This window comes from Castor canadensis, chromosome 15 (genome assembly GCF_047511655.1).
Source record: "Castor canadensis chromosome 15, mCasCan1.hap1v2, whole genome shotgun sequence".
Classification (NCBI taxonomy): domain Eukaryota; kingdom Metazoa; phylum Chordata; class Mammalia; order Rodentia; family Castoridae; genus Castor; species Castor canadensis.
Window position 1 is genome coordinate 27,739,109 of NC_133400.1, and position 26,136 is coordinate 27,765,244.

General features: G+C 52.0%; 2 protein-coding genes across 3 annotated transcripts; one reads left to right on the top strand and one right to left on the bottom strand.

The window, feature by feature from the left end:
* Window positions 1-3,166: 3,166 nt before the first annotated feature.
* On the bottom strand, window positions 3,167-15,730 carry Usb1 (U6 snRNA biogenesis phosphodiesterase 1). Of its 2 annotated transcripts, XM_074055920.1 has the most exons (8): window positions 15,508-15,730; window positions 14,523-14,689; window positions 11,600-11,783; window positions 10,417-10,509; window positions 8,202-8,255; window positions 6,952-7,057; window positions 5,709-5,792; window positions 3,167-4,209 (listed from the first exon to the last, which is right to left on the bottom strand). In XM_074055920.1, exons 1-8 carry the CDS (start codon window positions 15,609-15,611, stop codon window positions 4,105-4,107), a joined length of 897 nt encoding a protein of 298 aa, XP_073912021.1. In that variant the 5' UTR covers window positions 15,612-15,730; the 3' UTR covers window positions 3,167-4,104. The 2 variants fall into 2 exon arrangements, with proteins under 2 accessions (XP_073912021.1, XP_020020163.2); XM_020164574.2 differs by lacking the exon at window positions 10,417-10,509 and having other exon boundaries at window positions 15,508-15,716.
* A 518-nt stretch (window positions 15,731-16,248) lies between these two features.
* Znf319 (zinc finger protein 319) lies at window positions 16,249-22,078 on the top strand. The gene is made up of 2 exons (XM_020164643.2): window positions 16,249-16,518; window positions 18,273-22,078. Exon 2 carries the CDS (start codon window positions 18,527-18,529, stop codon window positions 20,273-20,275), a length of 1,749 nt encoding a protein of 582 aa, XP_020020232.1. The 5' UTR covers window positions 16,249-16,518; window positions 18,273-18,526; the 3' UTR covers window positions 20,276-22,078.
* Window positions 22,079-26,136: the final 4,058 nt, after the last annotated feature.

The following is a 26,136-nucleotide window of genomic DNA, read 5'->3' on the forward strand; positions in this document are numbered from 1 at the left end:
TTGAAGAAAAGATGGAAGCAATTTCATTCATTTCCACCAACTAACGTCTCTGAGGCGTCCCTCCTGGGAAATGGGTTTCTAAATTCTCTACTTTGTAATTTGGTTTTGGAAAATGTGCAGTGGTCTTCAGAAATTAACAACAGGGGACTGGGGATGTAGCTTAGTGGTAGAGCGCTTGCTTAGCATGCAAAGCCCTGGGTTTAATACCTGTCCCCTCTCTCACACAACACACACACACACACACACACACACAGTTCACACAAGTTGTCTGTTTAACCACAACGCTTTGCCATCTTTTGCAACTTTATATCCAATTAAGAAGGCCAGGACAGTGGGCAAAGTTCTTAGAGGCCTGTGGTCAAACAGGTCTGGTGATTCTGGCGATTGTTTTCGCCCTTTGGAGTCCCTTTGGGGAGGTCAGTCCTGTCTTGAAACCGTTTCCCCTGTAGACCAGATGGCTGAGTTTCCAGTGATTGGTTCTGGCTCCTCCAGGTACTTTGGGGCTCCGAGATGGCTTTGTACCCCATTCATCATGGAGTGACTAAGTTTCTATCCTGTCTGGCCAGTGTCCAAGGCCTGAGGGGACCGGTGGGATGAGCTGGGAGAACACCAGCTCCTCCATCAACTAGCTTTAAACATTATCCACATTTTGCCAATATCCTTCATGTAAGGAAATACAGGCCCCAAAATGACCATGTGGAGAGGAGTGATCTGGCCAAGAGATTCTTTATTTCCAGGTGGGAGAGGGAGAGAGCAGGAGAGAGCCAAGAGAGAGAGGGAGAGAGGGGCAGGGGCTTAAATACCCCTCAGTGGGACTCAGCATGATCTGATTGGTTAGGATCTTATGGTTCAGGGCTGATTGGAGGTTGGGGCAGAAGGAGGGTTCAAGCTAGACTTGAGGCAGGACTGTGACCCTGGGAGGCAGGACCGTGACCCTGGAAAACAGAAGCTTAAGGGTGCAGTAAGAACTGAAACCTATCAGCGCCATTATTGCCAACACTTCATCTATACCCTGACCCCTCCACCACATAACACATACTTTTCTAGGAGCCTTTTGAATCAAAGCCTAGACATGGTATTTTATAGCACAGTTCCATTTTGGGACGCTGTTGTGGGGTGAGGATTTGTTTAGAAAGCTCTGGATTAGAAGCCAGGTCACTGGGTTCCTGCCTTAGCCCTAGTTTCCTGGGTGATCAGAAGCATGGTATCCCCTCTCAGGGTTTGTTTCCTTATTTGTAAAAGGAGGGTTCTGACCCAGCTAATGGGAGTGGTCTCTTGTTCAGTGAAAGAAAATTGCTGTGGGCTGAAACTAGGCCTTCGACCTGATTCCCCCAGCTGCCAGGCTCCAGGGGTCCCTCAGGCAGTGCACCAGGCCTACCATCAAAAATGAGTCTGAATCCAAGAAAAAACCAGAATAAACCCTCTGGCTTCACTCACTTTTAGTTCTTTGCTTTTATTCCAATTTTGGAGGTCACCTAACTAAGCAGTGTCCCCCACTGGTTTTGCTATAGATAACCTGCTGATGTTGGGTCATGACTGCCCAAGCTATTTTTCAGGACTCTGGAAGAGCTCAAACCAGTTGACACCAGGGGTCCATCGCTTGGGCCTACTCAGGTGCCAAATGAACTATCCATGTATAGGCCATGTTCAGTTCACTTTTCCCTGCCTCCAGCCACTTGTCCCCATGCCTCAGATCACCCTGCTTCTTTACCCTGGAAACACCCCTAAGCCCTATCCTTGGGGAGGTGGATTGGAGACTTGGGGCTCTTGCCTCCTCACATTTGGCTCATTGTTTCAGGGCAGGCAAAATGGGCCTGGTTGGGTAACAAGGCAGTCCTTGGGGCCCCTGGTGCCAAGACAAGGAATAACAAACAGGCCTAGGTAATTTCCCTCGCCCTTGGAAACTAAGCTGGGGTGGTCTGGAGAGGCGATGGAAAGGGCTGGAGTGCCAGGTGGAAACTAGCCAGTCAGGCTGGGAGATGACCATCCCCTGCCTTGAAAGGAACGCCAGAGAAGGAGGCTAGAGGTGTTGATTTTGTACCCTGCCTGGTGTGATGACTCCCTGTTAAGAGCCCTTTTTCTGTGGGTGGACCCCAGACCGCTCAGGTCTTCCTTCTGTCTGTTGGCTGCTGGCTTTCTGGGGCACATGTCCTCTTATGGAAGAGCGTGGCTGTTTCTGCACCGTCAGCGCGGCGCTTGCTGAGTGCTCCAGAGGCACACTCCAGGTCTGGGTGTCCGCCAAGCCTGGCCAGCCCAGCATCTGCAGGACGCCTGCCCGCCCCTCCCCCTCAGCAAGCTCTGCTTCCTTCCCCCATTGCCACCTTCCATTCTCCATTGAAGTGCCGCTTATTGATCTTGGCCCATTTCTCAAAGTGGCTGCACTCTAATTCTGTCCTCAGCCCAGCTGGTCATTTGGGAAACGCAAGGCTGGGGAGGATTCCTCCTCAGCACACCTTGCCTTCATTTCCCACTGTGAGCAGAGGGGCCAGACCTCAACTGATTCAACCAAGCACTCAATTCAAGGCCTGGCACAGGGCAGGTGTCAGTAATGAGGGTGGTGCAGCTGGAGTTGCCATATTGCCTGCAAGTTGGAAGACATGCTTGGCTCCTTGTCCCTCTCCAGCATGACCTCCAATGACAGAGAAACCAAGCAACTGACCAGGGTCAGCATGTCAGTATGGTGATACTGGGGAACAAGGTATGCATGAGTTCTTGGACAAGGAAAAGGCAGAATTGTGGGGGGCCCAGGGGAAGCAAGGGTGATGGGCCTGGGCAGGGCTATACCTGGGCTGCACAGAGCAGGAGGTGAGGCGAGGGCCATGTCAAGCCTTACAGCTGAGTTCTCATGCCCCAGGCAAGGCACTTAACCTGCTCGTCCAGTCGCCATTCCTATCCTTTCACTTTTCTCGCCTGGAGACCCAGATGAGAAGGTCCTAGAAAGGACTTAGTGGGGCTACAGCAGCAAAAAGTCTGTGTTTGTGCCCATGACAGATGCCATGCCTTAAATTGTGTGTTAGGTGCAGCCCTTTGTGTGCAGGCCTGGCAGACTGGGTAATCCCACCCTCCGTTTATTAAGGCATGTTGGTGCCTCTCAAGCCCATCTTGGGGGGGGCAGAGGAAGTAGTCTGTCACCTTGACCAGAAGCAATCCAAAACAAGACCCCAAATTTAAAAAGGCAATTTTTATTTGGTGAACATAATTTAAAATTATGTAACAAAAATATTTGTTCATCCATTACCAGAAACCCAGATGACATTTGGAGAGGACTGGTCCCCTTCCTGATGAAAAAATAACAAGCCTATGCATCCCAGCCCCTTCCGCATCCCTCTCCAAATGCCCCGGCCACTGCGGCTGTGGCAGAACTCTTGACTGGGGGAAGGCACCACTCTGCCTCCTTGGGAAAGTTGGTGGAAGCCAGAGGTCACAGAGTGTTGGAGGCCTGGCTTGCAGCCATTGCCAGGCCAAAATGAAACATCTGCTCAAGTTTCCCTAGGCACCTGGCTGGAGTGAGTGGGAGGAAGGAACGGAGAAAGCTGATGCTGACCACAAATTAGCACCCTGTGCCCCGGCCCTGAAATAGCCTGTGCTGGCACAGGGCAGGGGGAGATTAAAAGTAGATAAACAAAGATAGCTGAGCTTCAAGGGAGGAGGTGACAGACACAGGGAAGCCCCCTGTATCTTGGATTGATAAGGATGAGTCAGGGCATGATAACTTCAACAACTGGCGTGAAGCCAATGACATCAAAATACAAACCACTGCCAGGGAAGAAGGGGAGCAGGGCTGTTTTAGAGGGACCTCCCTGGGGATTCAGGCTGTGTATGGGCAGGCTTCCCCAGGACCCCTCAGTTTTCTCTTGGCATGACCACAGAGCAGAATTAGGAAGCTTAGACTGCCCTCTACTGGTGGTTTCTGGCAATGACCACAATATCAGCATCCAACCTGTAACCAAAAGGAACAGTTCTCCCTAACCAGTCCTCAGGAACAGTGAGGATGGTGGCTGGGGACTCTTATAGGGAGGCTAGGGGCAGCCCCATGGATGTTAGGAAGCTCCTCCACCTTGGCCTGGCTGCAGATGGGCCCAGGATAAGGAAGGCCTCTGGTGCTCACTTCAAAGGCATTGAGAAGAACTTGTTCCCAGACTTGCAGCGGACCTGCTCGGCATGTACACGTAACAGCAGCTCAGAGTCTTCAAACTCATCCACAATTTCCTTCAGCCAGCAGCCGAGAGAGGACAGTCATGTTAAAGGCGATTCTGAGACCCAGAGGAGGAGCGCTGGGCAATGGTGTGTGTGTGTGTGTGTGTGTGTGTGTGTGTGTGTGTGCGCAAACAAGCTGGGCAATGGTGTGTGTGTGTGTGTGTGTGTGTGTGTGTGTGTGATGACCCAGGTCATTCACTCATGCTGTGTGTGTGTGTGTGTGTGTGTGTGTGTGTGAGATGACCTAGGTCATTCACTCTGTTAAGTTACCTTGTCTTACCACCTCTCAGCCTTGTAAGGTCCAGTCTAGCCTATCGCTCCAACTTACAGATGAGGGTATGGATGCTCAGAGCTCTAGGTTACTACAACCAATGAAACTGAGATTGGGAGCCGGGCCACTGCAGCCCAAAACCAGAGCTCTTTGCTGCCTGGCATGGTCAGGCCAAGAGCAAGGGGGCTATTGATGATAGTCTATTTGACTTGCAAAAATCTTTTTAAAATCCAAATCAATTGCCAACATTGAAAAACTGGGAGTTTGCACATAAAAACCTGGATTTCTGACTTCTTTTGAAAAATAGAAATGCTAGCAGCACTGGGCCACATGGCTCCTTGGCCTCCCTGCACACTGCCTCCTCGTGTACACTGCTGCTTCTTCTCCCAGGCACTGACCAGAAGTTATCAAAATGTGACCGGCTCCGAGGGCTGGATGTTCCTTACACCTGGCACACTCCACTCATTCCCAATACCTGCCAGGCCCAAGCCTCTGACCGCTGAGTGACAGAGCCTGCAGCTTCCTCATAGACTAGTGTTCTAGGGCAGTGCACACAAATCCCTAGAGGTCATGTTAAAAATGCAGTTCTTGACTGGGTTACATAAGACTCCAATTCAGAAAACCTAGGGCTGAGGTTACAGGTGGCTCACACCTATAATCTTAGCTACTCAGGAGACAGATCAGGAGGATCGCGGTTGGAAGCTAGCCTGGGCAAATAGTTTGCAAGACTCTATCCTGAAAAAACCCAATGCAAAACAGAGCTGGCAGAGTGGTTCTAGTAGTAGGGCCTGCCTAGCAAGCCTGAGGCCCTGAGTTCAAACCCCAGTACTGCAAAAAAACCAAAAACCAGTAACAACAACAAAAAACCCCTAGGGCTGTCTAGCAAGTTTGAGGCTCTGAGTTCAAACCCTAGTATTGGCAGGGAAAAACAAACAAAAGACCTTGGGCTGGGATGCAGCCCTAGGTAAAACACATGCCTATGACATGCACAAGGCCCTGGGCTCCATACCCAGCACTGCAATGAACAAAGCAATTTTGCTGTTTCACTAGTCTGGGGTGGGCCAGAGCATATGCGTTGCTAATACAGTTCCAGGCACCGCTGATGCTGGTAGCCCAGGGTCCATGGGGGTGAGGGTCTCTGCCACATTCCTGCTTTCTAGGGGTACCCAATCCTTCTGCTCCCAGTGTCCATCCCAACATCTCTGGAGTTCAGGCCCTGTGCTCCCGCCTAGGAATTCACCTGTAGTTCCTGTAGGCATTGCCCTTCCAGCTGGAGACATGCATCACCCACACACCAGGCCAGACTGATGTGGAACGAAGGGTTCTGGAGAGGAAAGCAGGGAGGTGGGCCGTCACCCAGATGCCATGGCAGGCCCAGCCATCACAGCAGGTCTGTGGCACAGCTGTCAGGGTTTTCCTGGGATTTCCGGCCTGCCGTAGGTGAGACTGGACCCTCAGTGCTGATCCCTAGCATCTTGCACAGACTGACAAAATAGTCTAAGGCTAGTCTCTTGCTATGGACTGAATTGTGCCCCCGCTCCCATAATCACATATAGTGTGATGGCATTTGGGAGGTAATTACGCTTGGATAAGGTCATGAGGACGGGCCCCTAGTGACAGGATGACTGCCCTTAGAAGAGACACTGAGAGCTTGTGTACTTTCTTTTTCACCAGGGGAGGACACAGTGAGGGGACAGCTGTCTACAACCCAAAGCCCTGATCAGAAACCAGCCATGCCTGCACCTTGACCTTAGACTTCCAGCCTTCAACATGTGAGAATTAAATTTCTGTTGTTGAAGTCGTTTTCTGGTCTTTTATCGTGGCAGACTGAGAAGGTCTGTTTTCAGGGGCTTTCCTTTATGAATCATAGGAAGAATCATTAGCTCTGGTGATGTGGAAGAGAAACCAGGCTCTGAATCCACCTTCTGATCTAGAACATCTTAGCAGATGAAACAAACAAAACCCAAAAGGTCTTAAAGTTTTGAAGAAACAATAATTATCTCCATTTAAAATCATAGTTACGTTTCTCAACATGGTTTTTAAAAATATATCAACTAAAACAAAAATGGCTCTTTTAAAGCCTTAATACTCCACATACTCTGGAGGACACAGGGCAGATACAGTAAGTCACATGAAGCTACGACTCTTCCCAGAGAGTCAATTTTACTAAGTGTTGGGGACAATGACTTCTTAGGAACTATGAAACAAACATGGGTACATTATGGAGTAGATGCATATGGAAAGTTTTTTTCAAAATGCTAGACTTTGGATGGTTGCATCAGGCCACACCTGAATGCAAGGGTGTGTGGGCTGGCACCTGGGACAGTTTGCATGGGAAAGCTCTGCAGGGCTCTTTAGTTTGTTTCTAATGAGGGATTCTTTAAGGATGGTTTTAGTCCAGTTATTGATGGGCCAATGGAAAAGCAGTAGTCCTGTTGAAATAGTAATTGTTTCCATTCATTATCTGTAATCCTGTGCATTACCTGGTAGAAAGTGGTGAGGTCAAATTCCTCCATGACTCTGTCCACCTCTGAAACCAGGTCCAGGAACTGGCTATGCCCTGAGGTAACCTCGAGCCCAACAAAGGTCCTGGGGAGAGGCAGAGGTGGAGACAACATGGGCACAAGATACAACCTCCAGGAGCACAAGCCTTCCAAGCGGGAGCCAAGGATGCACTCAACAGGAAACCTAGAGGCCTGAGCCATGGCTGGCCTCACCCCCTAGTGATTTCCATGGAGCAGTCCCCATGCTGACTCTCAGACTCCTCTTCCTGTCTTTCAATCTTCCTCCGCCAGTTCCGATCGACCCCCATGTCTCCTTGCTTCTCTGGTGTCTAAGAGCCCTTTCAGGGACACCTTTACCTGCCACTGCTGTCTCCAGGGCAAGGGCTCAGGGTCTCTAGCTTGGCTCCTGTTGCTGCTGACTCCTAAGGTCAGCACCTTCTCAGGACTCTGCTCTCTGACACCTGCCTCCCTCCTATAAGCACTCAGCCATGCTGCATCTCATCATTAAACCTTCCTCTGAGCCCACATCCTCAGCCAACCCCCAGCCTCTTCTCAGTAAAACTTTTTAAAAATGTGGTTTGTCTACCCCCACCCCCTGGCTTTACTTCCTCCCCTCCCCTCTCCAACCCTTCACTAGAATGCCCCCGTCAAAGCGGCATTTGGAAACCTCCATGTTCTCAAAGTCCAGGGCACTCCTCTCTCCTTTTATGCGCTCAGCAGCATCTGACACAGCTGACTGCCCTCTTTGAAACCCTTTAGCTGAACAAGTCTGTGCAGCACAGAATGAAGGAAGCAATCAGCCCTTCTGGAGGTGCTGAGAGGAGGGGGAGGCTCAGTGAGTGCATTGGACCCAGAGGCTTGCTCTGAAACTGGTAATAATGATTTCCTCTTATGTTCATTTAACCTTTCAAAACCAATTGGTCTCATCTGAGCTTTACAACTGCCTAATCAAAGGGAGGTGTGTGACGCATGGAAACAGGAGGTCACAGGGGGACAGTTCAAGCCAATGGTTACACAAGGGCAGAAACTGGTTTCCGACCTTCACAGGCTTTTCCCCACACCAGGACCAATTTCCCTACCATTCCACCCCTCCCAACGCTCCCCAACTCTGTTCTTTTTCTGAATAAAAGTTAAGATTTGGGGGCAGCTGCCTTGTAGTTATAGACTTGGTTAAAAAACAAGTCAATCTTTGTACCAAAGAATTCCTGTAGTGACTCAGGCAGACTCACCTGGTTTTCTCTTGATTGGTATAAATCTTAACCCGGTTGGCAGTAAAGAAGAATCTGAAATTTAGAAGACCATATTTCAGGAAGGATTAAAAAAAAACAATCAGAAAAAAAATTTAATGTCTTAAAATAGCACTCTTAGCTGGGTATTTTGGTGCATGCCTATAACCTCAGCACTCAAGAGGCTGAGGCCGGAGGATCTCGAGTTTTCCAAGGACCAGTCAGGTTACGCCAAGTAAATGTTCTCCATAACCCAGGAAATCTCAAGGGACAGACTGGCTTCCTGTCCCTCCGAGACCAACTTGACAAGTCCCATCACAGAATAGGATCACTCATGGCCTCCAGGCCAAAGGTCTCAGCCCCAGCTGGGAGAACATGACACATAAGCATGCTGGGTATTCTCCCAACTTGTCCAAGGCACAAAATCAGGCAGTCCATCTTTGGAGCCCTCATCCGGCCTTCAGCCTCCTAATACACCTCTTTTGCAAGAAGAGAAGGGATGATAGAATCACCAGGAGCTTGGTTAAAATAATTTTAGAAAGAGCTCATTAAGATGTGTGAAAAATATTCTGCAGGGGACACTGGATATTTGTGTTCAGCCACCACCCCTACTTCATAGGTGAGCATGTGACACAGGTGTGGCCAATCAGAGGAAAGCATTCCCTCAGTCACAGCAAGAGAATGAGGGATTTGCTGTCCACTCTTGGTCAACTTGACAATCATACTCAGAGAGGCGCCAGTTGGCCCAGCTTCACTCAGGATGCAAGGCAGGAAACTGGCCAGCAGGGCGCACCAGATGCATGTCTCCAGAGGGTGTCAACCTTGCAGGCTTGGGGGCAGGTCTTTGGTCCCCAAGTAAGCAATGGAACAAGACACATACATTCTCCATGGGGACTAAAACTTCTTGCTGTGGCCCTTGGGCAAAGTTTCTGGAGGTCTCAGTAAGGTGCTTGCCTAGTTAAAAAATCAGTGTAAAGCAGGTAGGCCCAAAGCATGGCTTCCCACTAGGGGCCTCATCCACAAATCATTTTCCAGTCCTGATGCTGTGTGCATGCCAGTCATTTTCACTATGGGGGATGTTGCTGCTTACCCAGCTGGCTTGCCTCCTTTGTCTAAGGAACAGACCTCCAGCAGGATAAGGGACACATTCTCACATGGAAGGAGAGAGGGCTTTTGAGTTCCTTCCTTACAAAGGGAGAAAACGACACATTCAGTCATACTAAGGAATCATCCCCATGACTCCTGCTGAAAAGATTAGTAAACACCCTGAGAATGCTGGTGGCTTCCTTTGTCACTGTGAGAAGGAAGCCAACCCTAGGGGAGAGAGCAAGACAGGAAGAATCAGGTGCCATCTGACATCTTTTGGTCCCCTCCATCCACTCCTGCATGGAGTGTGACCTCTGAATCTGTCAGTCACACCCGCTGTATACTCCCCTATGTGTTAAGCCAGTTTGGGGTGGGTTCTGGTACTTGTGATCAAGATAGAATGAGTAATGTACATATGGCTCAATCAATTTGATAGTGGAAAAAAAAAAAAACACAGGAAGGCTGGGTGAGGCTGAGAGAAAAGCTTTAGTCCTGATTCTCTGGCTAACTGACTGGGCAAAGCAAATCCTTTCTCCTCTGGTCCTCAAAGGGCTTCAACTAAATGGGCAGTTTTCCAACTGGGCAGAGTTGCTCTTCAGAAGTCCTGGGCAAAAGGCCTCCTTAGCTTTAGGGGTGGGCACATCTAGAAGACTTTTATGTCACATAAAAAGCAAAATCGGAAACCCACCACCTGGATGGCTTCTTAGGCTCTTGCTAGAACCAGCCTTCAGAAGACCCAGAGGAGTCTAACAAAGATGTTCTCCAGGCTCCCTTGTTCCTTTCCATCACTCCTCCAGCATCTATTTGATGGGGTGCTTAACCTGAGCACCTGGGTAAAGTTATGGGGTCAGACAGAAGCTATAGTCCTGCTTAGGCTCTGAAGGGAAGAGAGACATGGGAAGAGCTGGACAACAGGATGAGCGAAATGAGCTCCATCCAGGCTGTACATAATCACAGGACACGATGACCCCTGGGTCTGAGGGATTCTCAGGGAGATGACAGCTGGCAAAGACTCAAAGAAAGCGCAGGAGTCTGATCTGATAAAGTCTAGCAGGAAAGGTAGTTCTGTAGAGGCATGAAAATAGTTAAGGGGGGAAAATGCCCTAGGCTGAGACAAAACAAGAAGTGTGACCTGTTCTGGTCCTTTATCAGCCACCATGCTGAGGGCACGCATGACCTCATCTTGTCCGCAAGCCCCTCTGAGCAGCCACCATCCAGCCATGACCTGAATACAGATAGAAGGTAATAAAAACTATATGTCTGTCTTTGTGCCAGCTCCTGACATAGAGCTCCTGAGACCATGTAATTTCCTAAGTAGATGGGGTGCTAAGAGCATCTCTGCTGTTATGTGGTGTATGACTCTGGTTCCTGACACAGAGCTCCTAAATCCTTTGGAATTTTCTGGGTTTTAGGAGTGTCTTTTGTTCTAAGGGGTTCCTTGATGACAGATGGTCACTAGAAAAAGCAAACAATAATTAGAAGCTTGGAATGCTCAGCCCTACATCCCCATCCTTTAGGGAAGGGGGAGGAGCTAGTTAATCCATTATGTCTACACACTGAAGCGTCCATAGAATTCCCTCATGTACGGGGTTGAAGAGCTTCTTCTGTGGAACAAGAACACACCTACGGTGGGAGGGTGGCATATTCCCTAAGCTCCACAGAGATAGAAGCTCCTGCACTTTGGACCCTTCCAGACCTTGCCCTTCGTGTCTCTTCGTGTCTCTTCATTTATATCCTCCATGGTAAGTTGGTAATGTAGTAAGTGAACTGGTTTCTTGAGTTCTGTGAGTCAATCTAGCAAATGATCAAGCCTAAAGAGGGTATCATAGGACCCTCTAATTTGTATCAAAAGCAGATAGAAGTTTTGGGTACCTTGAGGACCCAATGTGTGTAGTAGCTATGAAATGGCAGGCAGTCTTGTGGGACTGAGTCCTTAACCTGTGAGGTCTGCACTAACTCTGGGTCATTAGTGTAGAATTTAAATTGTAGGCTACCCAATTGGAATCTGCAGAGTTGAAGCAATTGTTGGTGTGGGAAACGTGTGTGACATCTGGTCACAGAAGTGTTGGAAACACCAAGTGAAAGTTTAGAGAAAGCTAGAAGGATTTCCCTAGATAGCACTCGAGGGACTGGAGGTGTGAAGAGCTTTCAGTGTGCCCTTCCACACTGGATGAGAGGTACAACCTCAGATGGTCCGCCTTCTATCCTTTAGGTCTGGCCTACTTGCTGGAGTAATGCACCCCAAACCTAAGCCTGCAGCAGCTCAGAAAAGGAGGAGCACTTGGAGGGGGAGCAGAGAGAGAGCTAACACTCACCTCTGGAAGGAGGTCATGTGATCTTTCAGCGCCTGCACAAAGGGGAGGATCCAGTGGTGGCGCAGGACCACACTTTGAGACAGGCTGAGGTGGAACTCCTCCATTCGTACCAGACGGGGCACATGGGTTTGGGCATGGGGTAGCAGCACGTCAAGCAGATCCAGGAACTCCTCAGTGGCTTCATCTGCAGGGAAAAGTGGGGAGAGAGGACCACTGTCTTAGCCAAAGGGCCATGGCCAAATGAAGAAGCCCAGAAGGCAAAGAGAAGTCCTTATTCCTCTGGCTTTGAGAGAAACCTATGTCTGTACAGCCTAATAATATTTTAATGTATATTTCTGGCTATAGAAGTAACATGTGCTCATTGTAAAGACCTCAAGTAAACAAGAAAGATATAGGAGACTTCTGATTTCCAGTCAGCACGATGTAAGAAGCTTAGAAGGTGTCACCCATGCTAAAAGAAGCAAAATGCTCAACAAGATAAAAAAGCAACAGCTCTTACATCTGTAGGAGAAGCAAAAGACCCACAGGTGAACAGAAACTCATGAACTACGTGAGCTGGTACTTCTGTGGGAACAAGGGCCAGGTAGGGAAATCTAAACTGTAAAGGACAAGGTGTTGGACAGTCAGGGCATACAAGCCTGACAGTTCAAACCCCAGTCCCCGACACAGCACAAGAATCTCCTTGTGGTTCTTGCAGGGGTAGAAAAGGAGCCATTAGAAATACATGAACCATCTGTTTTTCTTAATAAGGTCTTGCCCTTAGAAGAACTTGTTTAACCAGGGCCTAACTAGATAACTTGCTGGGTTTTATCAGAGCCTACTTGACCCAGAGAAGGGAAACACTCAACCCTAGCTGACTCTTATTCCTCCTCTGCCACCCGAGGAAGGGAGAGATCTGAAAAACACGTGAGAAGGCCATAGTCCAATGGCACAGGCTCACCAAGACTGGGACCTAGGACAGGCATGGTGGCTGACACTATAATCCCAGCTACCTGGGAGATGATCAGGAGGACTGTGGTTTAAGGCCAGCCAAAACAAAAGTTAGTGAGACCCCAACTCAACAAGGCAGGTATGGTGGCACACATTGTCTATCATCCCAGCACTCAGGAGACTGAGGCATGGGTTCATGGGGTCAAGGCCAGCCTGGGCTATGTATCAAGATACTGTCTCAAAAAAACCAAATATATAAATAAATTGAAAATGGGAAATAGAGGGAAAAAAACCCCACAAAACAAAAGGTGATAGCTATGGTTTGAATATGGTAGTATCCCCCAAAGGTCAATATTCAGACTGTTACATTGCTTACTAGTTATTAAGAATTGATAAGATAGATTTCATTAAACTTCATCAAACTGATCTGCTGTGATAAAGAATATAGAAAAATATAGAAATCTTAAAACTCAACAAGAAAACAAACAAAGTGATTAAAAAACAGTCCAAAAAACCTTAACAGGCACACGAAAAAATTCTTAGTATATATCCTGGCAAAGAAGAGATACAGATAGCGGAAAACACATGAAAAGGTGTTCCACTTCATGTCGTCAGGGACCAACGACACACCCACTCGAATGACTAAACTCCAGAGTGCTGACTGTACCAAATGCTTGTGAGGATGTGAACCACCAGGAGCCCTCACTGCTGGTTGAATGTCAAACAGGACAGGTATTACAGGAGACAGATGGTAGCTTCTTCTAAAACCAACCATATAATCCAAAAACCATACTCTTTGGTATTTACCCAAAAGAGCTGAAAACCTATGTCCACACAAAAGCCCGCACACAGATGTCTACAACAGCTTTGGTCATAACTGCTAAAACTTGGATGTCCTGTAGTAGGTGAATGGATAAATAAACTGCAGCACAGCCAGGCTATAGAATATTAGTCAGTGCTTAAAAAAAAAAAAAAGCTCACACCTGTAAATCCAGCTACTTGGGAGGCAGAGATTGGGAGGATAGAGGTTGGAGGCCAGCCTGGGCAAAAAGTTATCAGACTCCATCTCAACACATAATCTGGACATGGTGGTATGCCCCTGTGATCCCAGCTACTTGGGAGGCTTAAATAGGAAGATCACAGTTCAGGCCAGCGCAGGCAAAAATGCAAGACCCTATTTGAAAAATAACTGAAACAAATGGGCTGGCTTGAGTGGAAGAGTGCCTGCCTAGCAAGCTGGAGGCCCTGAGTTCAAACCCCAGTAAGACACACACATGCACACACATACACACAAAGCTATCAAGCCATGACAAAGATATGGAGGAACCTTAAATACACATTACTAAGTAAGAGAAGCCAGTATGAAAACACTCATTTGAATGATCCCAACTCTGTGACATTCTGGAAAAAGCAAAAGGATGGAGACGACTAAAAGATCAGTGGTTAGAGTGGGTTGGTTCAGAGAACAGAGGTGAAGCAGCAGAACACAGAGGACTTTCAAGACAGTGAAACTACTCTATATGATGCTATAATGGCCAATACGTATCTTTATAAATTTGTCCAAACCCACAGAATGTACACCACCAGAAGTGAGCCCCAATGCAAATTACGGTCTCTGGGTGGTTATGATTTGGCAATGTAGGCTCATCCATCATGACAAATGTGCCACTCTGGAGGTGGATGTTGACAACTGGAGTCCACACAAAATACTAAGAGCAACCACTTTGTGTCCTATGCTAAGGACTTGACACAGATGATCTGATTTAACCTTTCTAGGAGATAGGTGTTACTTCACAGGTGAGGAAACAGACTGAGAAGTCCAGTAACTTTCTAAAGAGCACCAAACAGTAGTGAGTAGTAGAATGATGCCATCTGCTCATCAGGACTGGGGTGGGATGTGAACCCAGCACAAGGAGCCGCTGGTTTCTTCCTCCCAGTTGTGGCTAGGAGGCACCTATTGATCCCAGCCCTTTGCCTTCCATACAAGACTTACATGGTATGTAGATGTGAGTGGCCCAGTTGCCCCGCTCATGGGGAAAAGTGCGTATCCGACCCCCATGTTTTGCGCTATCATCCTCAGGCCCCTCCTCGGTGTTGGGAAACATGTTCAGCACACTATCAGGTACTGGCAGTCTCTGACTAGGAATGGAGCCCTGGTCACTGCAAGAGAAAAAAAAAAGAAACAAGCACATTCATTCCTCTGGCATTCTCTATCTCTGTACAGCTAACAAAAAGTTGTAACCACTTATACACAGTGGCTCTGAACGTCCATTTCCAGGCAGGTTCTGGAGGCAACTTCTGGAGAGCCACGAAGCTCTCTCTCTCTCTCAATATTTGTGCTGGAATCGCCTAACAATTCTGGGAGGCAAACCGTGGCAGGGTGCTTGGTCCCTGTGAGAAACATCTGGGCGGGGGCAGCAATATATGCTTGGGAGCTAGAGTAGCACATTCTAGCTCTGTGATCTTGGGCAACACATGTGCCCTCTTGGGGTACAACAGTTTCCTCATGTGTAAAGCTTATTTCTACCTGACAGAGCTATTGTACGATCTACCGAGAAACTGGTTCTAAGGATAGGTATTTGAGAATCCAAGGCCCTCGTGAGAGACTTAACGGTTTTTGTTCACTGGAGTTCTCAGTCTCCAGTCTGCTCCAGTGGGTGGTCAACGATCATTCACTGGATGAATGAAGCTCTCCATGCGCTCTAGCCATTATTGTTACTGCAATTGTGTTCAAATGAGGAAACTGACCTAAGATGGTACAGCGCAGCGCGCATTCACTATCCTGCCTCCCAACCTCACCCTAGCCAGGTGGTGGCACTCTAGGGCTGTGTTGAGGGTGTCCTCTGGATCCTCCCACCTCCCCAACTCTCATTTTCTTCACTAGCAGCGCCCCGCACCCTTCCCGCCATCCCAGACGCTAGGGTCAGGCCGGGATTTTCAAGCGAATCCCGTTCTCGCAAGACTTCTAGGCTCCTCACCGGTGGGCACCCCCAGCCCCCGGCCTGCTCCGTCCAGAACTCGTGGCCTCGGCCTCATCCTCGGAGCCGCTGCTGCTGTAGCCCACCAGGAGAGCCGCGCTCATGGAGCTGTCGCCAAGATTGCAGGCCGGGTCCGCCCGCAACCTCACCCCGCACCCGGAGTTCCGCGGAGCCGGAAGTGCTCCCCGGGGGCGGGGCACAGTGTAGCACCGCCTCGGGCCTGCACCAGGAGGTGCCGGGAGGGGCGGGACCCAGCGAGACAGTAGCTCAGGCTGCTCTCAGTGACTGCGAGCTGTCTGGTCGCCGGCTGCACGTGGAGGGCTGCCTGGCACTTCCCGGGGTTCCCCAGCATCAGCGTGCCCGTTTCACAGGCCTTGTAGTCCCTCCAGAAACCCGCCAAAAGTCCGAGACCCGGACACCTTCCCCTGAGAGCCAGCTCCGGGGTCCAGGAGGCTGTCAGGTGCCGGAGTCGGGCGCCTCCTCCCCTAAGGCTTGAGTAGGCTGGGCGGGAGCGGGGCGCCCTCCCTCGGTCAGCTGAAGCGATGCCTTGGCGGCTCGAGCCCAGCCCTTCGCACCCGGCCGGGCTGCGGGGTCCCCGGCAGGGGGCGGCCTCGCTCCGCGCCGCCAGCTCCTCCGCAGCCGCCGCTGCCGCTGCCGCTGCCGCTGCCGCCGCCGCCACCGCCTAGGCTGCCGCTCCTCCCCGGCCCCGCCTCCCTGGCCCCGCGCCGCCCGCCCGCCCGCCCGTCCGTCTCCGCAAGGCCATCCGTCCGTCCGCCCGCCCTCCCGGCGCTCCTCCGCCCCGGCCCCGCTAGCCCGGTCGCGCGCGTCGCTTCCCCTATTCCGGACGCTGCAAGCCCGTCCTCCGTCCCCGGGCCGCCGCTACGCGAGGCCGAGGATTGGCAGCGCGCGTAGGCCGCGCCGCCGCTGATGGAGCCGGAATAAAGGGGCTTGTGAGAAAGCAGCTGGTCGCCGCCCGCCCCCGCGCCTGGCCCCACGGGCGGTCTGGAGCAGGTGAGCGGCGGGGCACCCGGGGCTGCGTCAGGAGGCCGCTTCCGCCGCACCCCTTCCCCAGCGGCCCGGTCGCTTCCCGCCCCTCCGGCCCGACCCGGCGGCCTTCCGAGCTCCGGGGAGGCTCAGGCCGGGCCTCGAAGCGTAGCCGCTTTCCGGGCCCACCCTGCGGCCCTGGAGCTTTCTACGGGTCCAGCCACCAGCTCTTGGGCTGCAGCGGCCCGGCTGTCCTGGGCGAGGACTGACAGGAGGCAGCCCAGCTGGGCGAGCGGGCCGGGCCGGGTGGGAGGTGATCGTCTTTCATTCGGTTTCCCAGAGAGGAAGAAGGGCTGGGGTGGAGCGCAGATGGGGGCCTCTCCTTGCCTCCCCTACCCTCCTCTCTCCTCCTCTTTGCAGAGTGATCAGAAAGAGTTCCTGGCTGCACCTTGTCGAGGAGGATCAGAATGGACAGTGGGGTTGTTGCGGGGAGGTGGGGCTGGGGCTGGCAGCCATTCATGCCAATAAAAACAACACACAGTTGAATTGGTGCAGCCAGCCCTAGATGCGCTCAGAGCAGCCCACCTTCCTCCTCTCTGCCCCATGAGGGTTTAGACAATCAAGCTTGCTCATTCAATCTGCTGCCTCCACCAAGAACAGCAGATCCTTCCTTTTTTTCCTCCCTTCCAGAAAAATGCTGAGAATGACAGCTTTTAGTTTGACACTTATGTGTCTTTGGCAGAACAGTTGGAAGCCAGGCTGGCCTGTGAGGGTATCCCTCCCTTTCCTCCTTTCACCAGCAAACTTAAAAAGTTTTAAATGTAAGAGGCAGATGAGCTGGGAACCTGGAAGTAGGCTGCCTTTGGCTCTAAAAGTTCCTCCCTTTCTCCGATATTACTTTCTGCTGCCACAAAGTGGTGAGTGTGAGATTTGCCTGGACTGGGTGGGCTTTTGCATTGATTGCCCAGAATGTTATTTATGGACCTGGAGCAGAAACACTGTGTGGTTACCATGCTACATCCTACATCTCTAAGGCAGACCCGTGCAATTTCTTCTGTTTTCCTGCAGGCCTTCACAGGGATTTAGGATTTGTGTGTGTTTCTCTGGGAAGTGACTAGAGTGAGGAAGTTCTGCTGGGTGGATATCCAGGCTGGGTGGGTCTGTGAACCTGTCATGTAGCCTGCATTGCCCATGGGTTCAGCTCCCTGCAAGGCTGTCCAACCTGTTATATGGAGAGAGAATAGACATGTGGCCAGGGTGGAAAGCCTGGGGGATAGGTGAAGGGTGTTTTGCACCCAACCCTCACAGGAGAGGATTTTTGAGATGGACTTCGAGTCCATGTATTTGTCCCAAAACTGCCTGCCTCCTTGGACCAGCAGACTGTTCCTCTGTCCTGAGTGTGGATTCAGGGTAGCAATGGAAGAAGGGTTGGCAGGTCTCGGGCACAGATCACTCCACTCTCATTCTGTGAGGCATCTGGCTAAAGGAAGTCAGCAGGAAGTGGGAGGGGACTCCTGGGGGCTGGGGTGTCCTGGCTTAGGGATGGGGAGTTGAAGTGGCTGGGAGTGGAGACAGCTTCCCTCTCCTTTGCCCGAGGAGCTAAGCTGCTAGGAGGCTTCTTTGGTGACATGTGAAGGAAGGGAGCTGGTCTCTGGCCCCTGAACATGTCCCTTCTGGATATGGCTAATGTCCACTGTGGGGAGTGCAGAAGCACAGGGAGAGGACCCAGGGAAGGGCTGCTTGTTCCTGCCTCAAGTTCACCATGTCTCTCTTCCCTACAGAACTGATCACTGGGGAAGGCAGAGCCTCCCTGCCATTGCTGGGACCCTGCCTTGAAGAGCCCCCTGTCCTGTAGACACAGCCTGTGGTCTGTCTTCTTGGTTAATGACTGGGGCAGTCTGACTAGTCCTCTGCTGTGCCTTGTCTGAGGTCCTTGACCATCCCTGAGATCAGGCAGCTTCTCTCTCTGGGTTGGGTCACCTTAAGCGGGAAACTGAAGCCATTACTCTCCAAACCCTGTTTCATCTTCCCAAGTATGTCGGAAAGTTGGCAGCAGCCGCCTCAGACACAGCCCCAGCAGCCACAGCCACCGCAGCCCCAGCACCATGCAGAGCCACCCCCAGCCCTGGCTGAGCATGCGCTGCCCCCAGGCACAGCTGAGAATCCCCTGGGCTGTGCTGTCTATGGCATCCTCCTGCAGCCGGACCCCGGCCTGCAGCCCCCCCAGCATGCACCTCTGCCAGCAGCAGGCGAACCAGGTCCCAAATGCGGTGTGTGTGGTCATGACCTGACACACCTGTCCAGCCCCCATGAGCACCAGTGCCTGGCTGGCCACGACCGCTCATTCCAGTGCACACAGTGTCTCAAGATCTTCCACCAGGCCACGGACCTGCTGGAACATCAGTGTGTGCAGGCCGAGCAGAAGCCTTTTGTCTGCGGCGTCTGCAAGATGGGTTTCTCACTGCTTACCTCGCTGGCGCAGCACCACAGCGCGCACACTGGCCTGGTGAAGTGCTCCATCTGTGAGAAGACCTACAAGCCTGCTGAGTCCTCGGAGCCCGCCACCACTGCTGCCCCCTCTCTCCCCACAGCTGCCCCGACTCCAACTGTCGCCCCTGTGGAACAGCCTGAGAAGCCCTATAGCTGCCCCATCTGCCAGAAGCCCTTCAAACACCTGTCAGAGCTCTCTCGGCATGAGCGTATCCACACTGGCGAGAAGCCGTACAAGTGCACGCTGTGCGACAAGAGCTTCAGCCAGTCGTCCCACCTGGTGCACCACAAGCGCACGCACAGCTCGGAGCGGCCCTACAAGTGTGCGGTCTGCGAGAAGACCTTCAAGCACCGCTCGCACCTGGTGCGCCACATGTACGCGCATTCAGGCGAGCACCACCTGTTCCGCTGCAATGTGTGCGAGTTGCACTTCAAGGAGTCCTCAGAGCTGCTGCAGCACCCATGCACCCCGAGTGGCGAGCGGCCCTTCCGCTGCGGCGAGTGCCAGAAGGCCTTCAAGCGGCCTTCAGACCTGCGGCAGCACGAGCGCACTCACAGCGCTGAGCGGCCCTTCAAGTGCGACCTGTGCCCCATGGGTTTCAAGCAGCAGTACGCACTCATGCGGCACCGGCGCACGCACAAGACCGAGGAGCCCTTCAAGTGTGGCCTGTGCGAGAAGGGCTTCGGGCAGCCCAGCCACCTGCTCTACCACCAGCACGTGCACACTCTTGAGACGCTCTTCAAATGCCCTGTGTGCCAGAAGGGCTTCGACCAGTCTGCTGAGCTGCTGCGGCACAAGTGCCTGCCGGGCTCCACCGAGAGGCCCTTCAAGTGCCCCGTGTGCAACAAGGCCTACAAGCGGGCGTCTGCCCTGCAGAAACACCAGCTGGCACACTGCGCAGCAGCCGAGAAGCCCCTGCGCTGTACCCTCTGCGAGCGCCGCTTCTTCTCCTCCTCCGAGTTTGTGCAGCACCGCTGCGACCCGGCCCGCGAGAAGCCACTCAAATGCCCGGACTGCGACAAGCGCTTCAAGTATGCGTCAGACCTGCAGCGGCACCGGCGGGTGCACACGGGCGAGAAACCCTATAAGTGTCCCAACTGCGACAAGGCCTTCAAGCAGCGTGAGCATCTCAACAAGCACCAGGGCGTGCACGCACGAGAGCAGCAGTTCAAGTGCGTGTGGTGTGGCGAGCGCTTCTTGGACGTGGCCCTGCTGCAGGAGCACAGTGCCCAGCACAGCGCTGCCGCTGCAGCTGCTGAGGGTGCCTACCAAGTGGCTGCCTGCTTGCCCTGAGGCCACGCCCTGGCCAGGCCCAACCCAGCCCAGCCTGTCTCCTTGCAGCTGTATCGCCCCACACCCCCATCCAGCTCCATGTTCTGAAGGCCCCAGAGAGAAGACAGAAGGGTCTTAGGAAGATGGAGGGTGGGTGTGCCCAGTCCTGGCACCAGCCTGGCAGCAGGGGAGGCAGCCAGATTGCTATAGCCAGTCCTGACTCTGTAAACCTCTTTCTGGTCACAGGATTCACCTTCTGAGAGCTGTCAGCCTCCCTTATCTCTGAGGGCCTAGAATCTCATGGGACTGTCAAGTGACCTCTCTGCTCCAGGGTTGGGGGTGCCAACCCAATATCCCCCAACTCTTTCAGCCTCCTTAGAAAGCAGATAGTTTCTCCTCTGGAAGGAGGAGGAATATGCTAGGGCCTGCACCCCTGAAATGGGCGGGTGTAGGGGATCCCATGCTGTTTAGGGGAGAAGGCCAGCTTTGTAGCACAGCCCTGGGGACCAGGAAGGCAGACCATGAGCAACCGCCCTCTGTCTTCCACAGCCAGGGGTGATGTTCTCCCTATGTTTCTGACAAGTGAGACGTACAAAATAGGGGTTTATGAGCCCGGTCTCTTTGGAGACCAGGGGACCCAGCCAGGTGGAGGGAAGCAGTGACTTTCCTGTGACATCCTCAACTAGGACAGTGCTGTCAGTGGGGAAAGGAGGACGAGCAGCTGTTTGTACCTGGGGTCAACTCCTCACTTTGGAAGTTGCTTGGTTGCTGTGTAGTTCTGAACTGTGGGGAACGTGCCCTCAGCCAGTAAGAGCTGCCGATTTGAAGGGAGGAGACTGCTAGACTCTGGGGCTGGGAGAAGGTAGGGCCAAGCCCATGATCTTTCCAGCAGATGCAAGCATTCCCCCCCAACACACACACACACACATTGTGTGAACCAAAGTATCCAGGCTCAGGGACATGGCCCCAGTCAGCCTGCCCCAGCCTTGCCTTAGAGCCAAAGCTAGGCCTAGGGACCCAGGGTAGGGAAGGTTTCTAACTCCACAGTGCCCTTCCAGCCCGTGGGAATACCACCCTTCTATCAGTCTGGCTGCTGGCCTGGACCTGAGGGATCTCCTGTTGCTAAAATTCCCTGACATGTCTGGCTACATTGAGACCACTCTAGGGCTCTGGCTACCCTCAGGGCTATTGGAGCATCAGGTGTCCAGAGTACAGGGAATGGGGAACAAGTAGAGTAAGGAATACAGTAGGCAGTATTCTTGGCAGATGCATGGTCAGCCAACGTTTCTGAATAGCCAGGACCCTCTCGGGAGCCCAGCCAACCTTTATTGTCTAAATTGCCATTCTGAACCCAGCTCTGCGCCCTGCCCTCTTCCAGCCCTACCTCTCTCTAGTTGTGGGTCTTGAAAGAAGACTGAAGAGTACAGAGGCCAAGGGCACTGAGAGGCAGGAAAATGCACCACCTCACCCTTCTCACCTTGGGAAGTCTGAACAGCCACACCCACCTCTTCTGTCTGACTGGATTCTCTCTTGTGCCCATAGAGAGGGGCTGGCACTCAGTCACAATGCCTCAAGACTGAATCCAGGCTTGCAACTGTCCCAACTACTAATTTTTTCCTTTCACTTTGCTTTCTAAAAGCAGTTTGTTACACTATTCATAGCATTGTATAGTTTAATTTCATGTCATTTTGGATCTTATATATAAATGTGGGAATCTGGATTTTTAAAAAGAATGACTCCATTTTAGGTAGCCACTTTCGATGTTAATATATAGAGAGTCCAATGTATGCTTTAGAAGTAAAGACATTGACCGTCACAGGCCGAGCTCTGCTTGTCTGCTCATTCTTCACAGGGACCATGTGGACTTGGAGGGCTGAGAGAGGTGTGCAGACCAGAGTGGCAGGTTGGGTCTGGGATGCAGGGCTGGTTTTGAATCCCGAGCTTTGAGCGTTCTGGCTGTGAGACCTTGGGCAAGTCACTTCACCTCTTTGGGGCTCAGTTGCCTCATCCATTAAAAAAAAGAAAAAAGGTTAACCCTTGCCTTGCCCAGCTGTTGTGAGAATTAAATGGAATCATTGGTGAGGCCCTGGTAGGGAAGCTGTGAAGATGCTGGCAGGACCCCTGGAGGCCTCAAGAGTGGACCTGCCCCTCCTGACTTCATGGTTTAACCACAGACCCTGAGGAGGGAGCCAGGCTGTGAGGGACCAGCAGCCCCTGGAAGGCTGGACCCCCAGGACAGGCCCTGATAAGCAAGAAAGCTTGTTCAGCTGCTCCCTGGCACAGCTGAGGACCCAGCCAGCAGGGCCTTGCCCCTGAGGCTGGCCTGCTCTTGCCCCTGCACTGCCACCCACCCTGTCCCACAGAGATCCTCTCCATGCCCAGTCCAGCTACCTCCCCCCTCAGTGCCTCTACACACCTTTTCTGTGCCCCATTCCTACCCCTAGTGGCTCATCTACCATTCAAAGGACAGGGTGGAGCTGGGGAGGGAGGGAGAAATAGCCCCCCAGATCTGGCATCTGAGAGCTAGGGGGACCCTGGCATGGATGGGGAGCGGTAAGGGCAGAAAGTTAAAGGGACAAGAAGCTGCTTGCACCGAGGGCTCAAAACTGGGTACAGTAGAACAGGGGGCTCCAGTTGTGACCCAATCCTGTGCTCCCTTGTATCCCCGTGTGGCCCTGGGAGGGACACCCCCCCATTGCAGGCCTCTACCTCTCAGAGAGGGGGTGCTCAGCGCCCCTTGTGTCTGCACTAGGCTCAAATCCCAGCTTCATTTCCAGTCATGTGACCTTAGGTAAACCCCATCCACAAGGGTGGACAGGAAGGATCTGAATATTATTCTCTTTGTGCAGACCTTTCAGGGACCAAGGGGTTGTTCAAAGCCACACCACGGTGCAAGTGGCCTGGGATTGGTGGGAGCCAGCCAGATGAGCCTGGTGCCTGCACGCAGAGGACAGGCAGTGAGGTCCTGATAGTTCTGGGCTCTGAACCACATATGACTCCAGCTCTGGCCATGGACACCTGGGACTTGGCTCCAGCCTGTCCTTTGCTGACCAGGAAGCTGGAAACAATGGGCAGGACTGGGCCTGGCACTGGGTCTGGCCAGGGGAGCAGGAAAGCTCTCCACGACGGACAGAGAAAGGCCATCCTCTCCAGCAGCTTGACTGCTTTATGAATGGAAGCTAGGATGCTCCATTTCTCTTGGGTGCCGAGGCAGCTCTGAAAGGCACTATGCAGGGCTATGCTTCCTGGGCACTATGTGGGGTGGCCTCCATCCAGCCCAACATTTCCTGCTTCCCTTCCTCACAGGCCTCATGCCGACCATGAGCTAAGCTACCCAGGCTGCGGAAACTCACCCAAGGCCTCCCAGCCAGACTCTCCTGGGACAAGCTCTGAGTCCCATCCACAAGCAAGTGGTTTCTTTGTTCCTTGAAGGTCACGCCTCCAGGAAGAGCCTGGGCCGCTATTGATTTTCTCAGTCTACAAAGATTCCAGCTGGAATGTCCTGAAAAGAAGGTCAAGTGTGTGTGTGTTGGGGGGAGGGTCCTGGGAGGTCTCGCTCTTCACTGCGTGTGTATCCCCTGGTCCCACTCTGGGTCTGCATTCCTGCCTTTGTTCATCCGTAAGCATTACTGAGCACCTGCTATTTGCCAGGCACAATGCAAGAACTTCAGATGACAGTTTCGAGGTTTCATGAATCAAAAGCTAGAGTAAGAAAATGTCAAACTACTGATATCTAGGATAAAATATGTGCACAGGTCCTTCCCCACCTTCACCCCATCCCACCATTAGTTCATACCTCACCCCATTCCTGAAGCTACCCAGGTGCTAGCCCCAGGGCACAGGCTATGATGTGTGTTTTGCATGTTGCTTGTAATAAACACCACTGCTAATTTATAAGTAGTCAGTCATTTAGTCCAGATCTGTGTGTTGGAAGACCCCAGTCCCTGTTCCTGAGCACCAGTTCAAGAGGAATTGGCAAGAAATCCCACTGTGGGCCACAGGGCATGAGGGGAATCCCCTGAAACAGGTCCCTGTCCTTGTGATCTTGGGGAAGGAAGGTGGAAGAGGGAGGACTTGAGAGGGTTCCTTGGAAGAAAGGGTGGGTCTTGGGGAGGAGAGGTGGAAAAGCATGTCTGGTGGAAGGACAGCTTTGCACAAAGGTTCAGAGGCAGATAAGAGCTTGTGGGGTTGGATGAGAAAAAGTGAGGGCATGGGTGGTAGGGTTTGTGTTGTGGTAAAGGATCAGGATATTGGATTGGGATTGGGGCCTGGAAGGCCTAGAAGAGAAGTCACAGCAGCTAGACTAGCTGGACTGTCCCCAAGGTTGTGTCTGGAGTGAAGACTTCTTTTCTTTTTCTTTTTAGGGATCGGGTTTAACTTGCTAGGTAGGTGCTGTACCAAGTGAGGCACAGTTCCAGCCTTATTGCTTTTTATTTTTCAGGTAGGGTTCAAGTTTATGCCCAATTTGGATCACATAGGTGTGATCCTCCTACCTTAACGGCCTCCCTGGTAGCTGAGATGACAGGTGTTTGACACCACACCTGGCTTATTGATTGAGATGGGGACTTTTGTCCAACCAGGATCTTCCCAATCTCCATCTCTTGAGTAGCTGAGATTATAGATGTGAGCCATTGTGCCCAGACTGCAATAAAGATTCTGATGTGATCCATTTATGAACAAAAAACCCCTGGAGACAGAGGAGCCAAGGCTAAGAGGCCCTCACCAGCAAGCCTGAGAGCTTGCCTTTTGTTTGTTTGTCTGTTCATTTGTTTGTGACAGGGTCTTGCTATATGTTGCCCAGGCTAGCCTCAAGCTCCAGGGCTCAAGTGATCCTCCTGTCTCGACTTCCCCAGTGGCTGGGACTGCAGTTGCCTGCCACCCCAGCTCCACATCTGAGAGCTTTTTGCTGGGACATCCTATCCTCCTCCTAAACCCTAGTCAGATGCCTCCAGCACCAGGAACTTCTTCCACCCTGTACCCTCACACCCCCGCCCTGATTTCCTCCTTCTTCTTGGCTTGCCTCTCAGAGCAGGAGGGGGCACATATGGCAACCACAGGCTTGGGGATCAGGCAGGCTGGCTTCAACTCCCATCTCTGCCAAGTTATCAGCTGTATGATCTTGGGCCAGTCACTTACCCTCCCCTGGTCTACATCAGCTGGCCTACCTCCGGGGGCCTGCAAAACAATGCATGTTCTTCCACTGAATACAAAGTACACACTCAACCAGGCCCATTCATGCCTTCCGCTCCATATTTCCTTTGTTCTTAGGCACAGTTTGTTGTATCTGTGAAATTAAGAGTAGATGTACAATGGGCAGACAAGAGCCTTTGATTAAATTGCTGGTGTGGGTTGCCATCTGCCCTATCCTGAAGTAGAAGAACATGGCTTCAGGTTTGAGTAGGCTGGGCCTCTGTTCTCAAAGGCAGGGATGGCATCTTGTCTGTGTCTCCCAGCACAGCACCAGCCCAGGCAAAGGCCTCCAATGTTTGCTGGGCCACATTCTGGGATGGACTTGCTCAGTCAAACATTCAGGAAGGGCATCTTCCTGCTAGACCTGGCAGGAGGCTGGGTACATCCTTACCAGCCCCCCACCTCCCATGGAAGAAGAGGCTCTGTGATCTGCCACTACTTCCTGTCTGCTCTTCTCCAGGCTCTGGCCTCCTGCCATTGTCAGCAGAGCTCCATACTTGAGGCCAGAAAGATGGACATCCCTCATCTCAGTCTGATGGGGTAATGATGACACCTTCACCCCTAAAAGAAATTACAATTAGCATCTAGTTGATAAGCCAGCTTCTATCAAACCACAACACAACTCATCTTCATGCTTATTACCCAAAGTTAAGCAGAAAAACCACCATCCTGAGAGAGAATTTACTCTATGA